Source organism: Haliotis rufescens, unplaced genomic scaffold (genome assembly GCF_023055435.1).
Source record: "Haliotis rufescens isolate VD_foot unplaced genomic scaffold, xgHalRufe1.0.p SCAF_5, whole genome shotgun sequence".
NCBI lineage: Eukaryota > Metazoa > Mollusca > Gastropoda > Lepetellida > Haliotidae > Haliotis > Haliotis rufescens.
This window is the reverse complement of record NW_025964223.1, coordinates 30,395,378-30,401,152: the sequence shown is the minus strand read 5'-3', so window position 1 is coordinate 30,401,152 and position 5,775 is coordinate 30,395,378. Positions and strand designations below refer to the sequence as shown.

Below are 5,775 nucleotides of genomic sequence, written 5' to 3'. Positions count from 1 at the left end.
ACCTTACAACTATACATCCAAACCCACAAGGAATATGTTCTTGAGTTTTGTATGTAAAACTATCTTTGGAAGCAAGTTAATTTGTTACTAGCAGTGTAGCCCACAAGAACCCCTCCACAAAGCACCAGAGTGCTACCCCACACCCACGGGCACGCGATACGGGGAGATAGCATTGTTGCCCAGCCTGCCTATGTACTGAAAACATCCTTACTGGCGCAAAACAAGCGCCAGAGCATGCAAGAAATTGTCCTTAAACACACAGTCCTTTGTCACTGAGGTGGACGCTCTACCAGGCATACCATGTCTTGTCTGATGCTAGGATCTGGGGATGTGGCACTATTGTACCGCCAAGCTCTTTGACTCGGTTGCCCAGTCGGCGGTTGATATTCTTCCGCATCCCCTCGATCTTTAGTGGATCCCTGGCATCGTGCCAGTAGCGCCTGGGTAGCATTGACGATACGATGACCTTGGTGTCAGGAAGCTGGAGTTGTATCCGAAGGATTGATGCCACCATGTCAAGGTAGAGTTGGCTGCCCTTGACCGAGCACAGGTCGTTGGAGCCCAGGTGAATGATGAGGGCTCTGGGGCTGCGCCGTGTCGCCTTGACCTGTGCATCTAGAATGGTGTCCACCTCCTTCCACCTCATCCCCCCTCGTGCCAGCCATAGCATCCTCGGTTGGTTCGGACTGGTGCCATTCAGGAGCAAGTACTGTCGTGCCCTGGCCATGTAGCTGGATCCCACCATCCAAACTGTAAACAATAAGAAGTGTAGTAAGTACCATGAAAAGACTATTTGAATTGATTGTGCAGCATTAAATTTGTTGGTAAGCATATGTAAGCATTGTAGCAATCTGATTTCCACCTGCCGTATTGCTGTATGAGGTGTTCCGGCACCCCGTTCATGGCTGCTGATGTGGCTTGCCCCAATGCGGAAGGAGTGCAAAGAATAGCAAGCCGTGTTTATGTTGCTGTGTGCTAAGGCCTTTTTTAGGAGTGCCTGGAATTGGTACCTTGTAATGGGGAATGGTCGAAATGAACGAATGCATGTTGTGGGCCGGAGGGGCGCGCCTCCAGGTAGTGCTTGGTGGCGACTACCGGACATAGCGGATTACCTTGTATAGATGACATTGTAACTGTTGTCCCCATCCTGTACTGATCAGACTTTGAGTGTGGTAGATGGATTGAAAGCTGCTGGGGGTTGCCCGAGAATCTTAAATTCTGGATGGCGCAACCTGTTTTTGAGGGTCCAGTTTGGACCAGCCAGCTAACCCTAAAGAAACCAAAGAAGGCTGTGCAGTAGACTGCCTTGAACAGTCAGGCTTCATATGCTGATGAGCATACGTGTGGCAGATTGTTGGTTACTACCTGCAGCAGATCTGCAGTGATCGGTTTTCTGGTGTCTGGTCGGCCCGCTGATTTGTGTAAGCCTGTTAAAATCTTGCCCACCAGGAAATGGTTTGTACAGTCAGTGAGCCCGTGGAATTTGTGCTGTGAAGACAGCGCTGGGGAGTGGTGAGTGACTGACAGATAAGCAATAAAGTTTACGACCTGATCCAGCGGGACTGGCCACACCTTTTGTAGCTGGTGTGTGGACCGGAACTGGTGCAAGGCATTGATGACTGTTTGGTAAGTGGCCCATGTGTTTGTAGACAGAGATTGTTGTAGGAGTCTGCCGGCTTCCTGCCTCAGATCAGCCATATGTTGCACGGGATAGGTGTGGGGTTCTGGTCCGTGGCTGGTGCTGCCTCTCGGAAGCGTTTGAGCTGAAACCTCGAGAGAGCATCGGCAATAGTGTTAGCAGTGGAACAGACATACTTTGCCTTAAACAGAATATTATATAGGAGGCACTGCAGGATTAGGCGACGGAGTAGCTCATCACTCAGGGGGCCTTGGTAGACTGTTTGTTGATTATTGCTACGACAGCTTGGTTGTCGCAGTAGAAGAGGACCTTTTTGTTTGCAAGTTGCTTGCCCCAGAGTTGGATGGCCAGTGTGATGGGGAACAGCTCCAGGAGCGTCAAGTCCTGTGTAGTTCCATCCGTCACCCACTGGGTTGGCCATGCGCCGTTAAACCATTTGCCCTGCATGTAGGCCCCAAAGCGGGCACCACCCGCTGCGTCTGAAAACAGCTGGAGGAAGTCGCTGTCTACCCATAGTTGGTCCTGAAACACTGAAATGCCGTTACAACTCATAAGAAATGTTAATCACATTTGTAGGTCTTCCTTGACCCAGCTGGTAATCCTAATGTGGTGAAATGGTTGCTTACCTTTGCTAAGCAGATCGATTAGCCTTCGGCTGAATGCCCTTGCCATTGGTATAGCCCTGCACATAAAGTAAAGCTTGCCTATGAGGGACTGAAGGGCCCTTTTTGTGACCTTGATGTTACCTGTTGACAGGATGTCTTGGATTTCCCTTGTCGCCTCCTTGATCTTGGACTCTGGGATTCTGATCTGCATTGCATTAGTGCCGATTTCCAGCCCTAAAAATGTCTGTTTGGTCGTGGGGCCCATCGTCTTGTCGTGCGCAATAGGGACCCCAAGCTGTTCCAGTGTATTCACGCACCCGCTGAGGTTGTCTGAGCAGTGGCTGGTGCCTGCTGTGCCCCCTGTTAGGAAGTCATCCAGGTAATGCATGATCTGACACGTTGGAAGATGTGATTGCATGCACCATTGCAAGAAGGTACTAAACGTTTCAAATATGGCGCAAGATATGGAGCAGCCAAATGGTAAGCATTTATCAAAATAGAACTCACCTTCGAATCTGATGCCTAGCAGCTCGAAATCGGATGGGTGGACTGGTATAATTCTAAAGGCCGACTGAATGTCCAATTTTGCTAATAGTGCTCCCTTTCCCAGTTGTTGAACCATATGAGTAGCTTCATCAAATCTGACATACACAACGGAGCAGGCCTCTGTATATGAAGTCGCTTATAGATTTACCCCTGGGGTAGGATAGATGGTGAATTAGACGGAATTCCTCCGCATGCTTACCCAGATGCTGACCATAGCCTGGCTGCTTCTTGGGCACCAGGCCTATTGGGGATACTTGGAGGTTGTCCAGGGGGGTGTCCTTGAAGGGCCCCGCCATCCTGCCAATGTCGACTTCCTTTTGTCGTTTTTGTTTGACGTAGCCTGACGTGTCTTGATGCGTGGCTGATCGCAAGTTTTGTGCCAGGCGACCAGTGCGGCTTCCCTGGAACTCGAGCTTAAAACCAAAGCTAAAACCTACCCATAAATAATTTGCATCTCTGTTATTGATTTTAGCATATTGGTGTAACCAGGGTGCCATTTCATTGAGATCCACGGGGGAAGGGGCCATTGAATTGACCTGCCTAGACGGCTGGTTTTCTGTTAGGGTAAAGGCTGATTGGGCTTGTATGGGGTCGGTTGGACCCCATTCCCTCGAAAGCAGGTCCTAGAGCTGTGGGAATTTTTGCCACACTTACCGCATTTGTGAGTGTACTTACAGTTGACCCTGCTACAGCCAAATTTATTGAAATCCAAGCATACCTGACTGTCGATGTCCCCCTGTACGCGTGTCATTGTGCCCCGTCCGCCTGACTCTGGTTGGCGTACCGGCTGTGTGACCATGTACTTCAGCAACAACTCCCCGTCAATGTTGTCCCAGCGTCGTGAGGGGTCCCTTGACATTCTGTGTCGGAATTGTTGGTCGTAGGTTGACCAGGCATCCCCCCCGAATCGAAGTGCCGCCGTTCTTATGGTTTCCATGTAGGACAGCAAGCCCTGGGTTGTGCGGACCTCGGAGTGCCTTCTAACATAGATATACATGAAAATGTGGAAAGCTGAAGTCCAGCTTGCCAGGGACAGGTGCTTTGGTTGCTGCTTTAAAAATTATCTTACCTGAGGAATCGTGCCACGCCAGATTTTTTCCCTCACATGTTGTTTGACGTTTGCGTCTTTCCAATCAACACGGAAGGATAGGGAATCCCCATATCCTGCATTCTGATTGGCTGGCAAAGCTGCATCACCGTCGGCCTCGTTGTGAGCATCGGGGATTCTCCCTATGTTGAGCGAAATGGCAGGAGAACTAAAACCAAGCCTTACCTGTTTGTTTTTCGCTAACCGGGCCGGGCGCTGAATGTTTAAGCAGCTGGAGTATATTTTCCAGCTGCTCGTTTACCTGGGTAGCCGAGTTGGCAGCCTGCGTGGCATTTACGAGCTGTGCCGATTGCACGTTGATTGTGTTGCCACCTTCGATATTTCCATAATTGGAAGACTCACCATCAGCTGTTGCCTCCTGCATAATGTGTACTCCCAGGGTTTGTCTCCTGGTTGTCCTGGCCTGCTTGGCTCCCCTCACAAGCTTATGGTTGACGGCTGATCTTCTCTTGGGAGGCATCACGGAAGGTCGAGGTGGTGAGTTGGTATTCCACAAGTGTAAAAATGTCCCGAGGATGAAGTTCAGGAGTAGAACGAAATAAATGCGATACGGCAAGTGCTGAAAAAGGTGGTATTCAAACAGTAATCAGTGAAACGGTTGCAATTGTGTAAATACGATACGGCGAGTGTTGAAATAGATGTTATTCAAAGCGTAATCGGCGAAATGGTCGCGATTCCGTACAAAGGAAATGTACAAAGCGAAAGCAATTAGATACAGCGAAACGTGTGTACTTGAAGTGAGATGGCGCGCAAATGATGGACTATAACAAAGGCGGGATGATGCTTGCGCGGGATTATTGCCCCTGGCACGGTGCAGGGTGGTGACCCGGGGGTGATTGAGTTACAAGGGGTGATTGGGTCACGGGCGTAATTAGCCAATGGTTTGGATACGCGCGATAAAGTCATTTAGTAGTTAGTGCTAAATGTAAATACCACAGTAAATACCCACAGAATGTTGGTTGCATTGAATTTTTTTCCCCATGAGTGTAAATCTATCATATCATTTGTCTAAATGCAAATCACATCTCCACTGGTGAGTCATAGTTGTCATCGCTATTTATAGATTAGTTGACACGTAATAGATCATAGCTTATGTGTAGCTAAAAGTAGACAACAGTCAGCCAGACATAACTTAACAGCCAGTCAGGGTTATTTATAGATTAGCAGTCAGGTTGACATGGTTGATAAGACTCACCCTGACCAGGTCATGGTTTATGCGAAGTTATTGTAGTATAACTGAAAATTACATTGACTGTCCATCCCAAAGCTATAAATGCTTTCTCTCTGTTTTTTTGTTCCTCTGATGGTGTATAAAACTGACTTATTGTTGGTCTCTGTATTGGGTCAAGTTTTTATCCATAAACGAGGAAGTATTCGTGCATGGCAGATTCAACATCCTTAAACGTTTGAATTGAATGTCCTTGCCTACGCAGTTCTTCATTAATAAAATCTAATCTTAATATACTCTGTCTGGTCCATTGTGACTGGGCTGCTTCGAGTTGTTCTAATGCTTTATTATGTCGTTTACACTCCTCTTCAACTTCCTTAGCATTTGATTCCCTCAGAGTAGAAAATAAATAATTACTCCCCGAAAAAGCTAGAGCATTAACAATAGCCCCATCATCGCAATTGTTGCCATATTTATATGAATATAAAATATTCAAATGTTTAATTACTTCATTATATCTTCTGGAATAAGCCCTTGTTTGATGAGCATATATTTTGTAGCCATAGCCAATCCAATATTGAGAATTACCATACCGATATCATAACCACTAAAATCTGGCTTGTGTGGTGTGGCTTTAGTAATCACTTTAGCTATGCAGGCATAGCCACTGGCCAAGCCGCTGACCACCGCTGAATGATACGTTGCGTTT

At 47.6% G+C, this 5,775-nt stretch overlaps 2 protein-coding genes across 2 annotated transcripts; both read right to left on the bottom strand.

Annotated features, from left to right (window-relative positions):
- Positions 1-286: 286 nt before the first annotated feature.
- On the bottom strand, positions 287-1,662 carry LOC125373483. Its single transcript, XM_048384582.1, has 2 exons — positions 1,573-1,662; positions 287-750 (listed from the first exon to the last, which is right to left on the bottom strand). The coding sequence occupies exons 1-2, from the start codon at positions 1,637-1,639 to the stop codon at positions 287-289; spliced, it is 531 nt and encodes a 176-aa protein (XP_048240539.1). The 5' UTR covers positions 1,640-1,662.
- Positions 1,663-2,203: 541 nt separating this feature from the next.
- On the bottom strand, positions 2,204-5,221 carry LOC125373482. The gene is made up of 2 exons (XM_048384581.1): positions 2,990-5,221; positions 2,204-2,604 (listed from the first exon to the last, which is right to left on the bottom strand). The coding sequence occupies exons 1-2, from the start codon at positions 3,315-3,317 to the stop codon at positions 2,204-2,206; spliced, it is 729 nt and encodes a 242-aa protein (XP_048240538.1). The 5' UTR covers positions 3,318-5,221.
- Between the last annotated feature and the right edge of the window lie 554 nt (positions 5,222-5,775).

Bases quoted from the DNA above. Each gene is read 5' to 3' on its own strand.
- LOC125373483 (XM_048384582.1), bottom strand. From the start codon at position 1,639: ATGGGCCACTTACCAAACAGTCATCAATGCCTTGCACCAGTTCCGGTC. The intron at 751-1,572 runs GTGTGGCCAGTC...TATTGTTTACAG, and splicing joins CCACACACCAGCTACAAAAG to TTTGGATGGTGGGATCCAGC.
- LOC125373482 (XM_048384581.1), bottom strand. From the start codon at position 3,317: ATGGCCCCTTCCCCCGTGGATCTCAATGAAATGGCACCCTGGTTACAC. The intron at 2,605-2,989 runs GTAAGCATGCGG...ACTTCCTAACAG, and splicing joins AGGCTATGGTCAGCATCTGG to GGGGCACAGCAGGCACCAGC.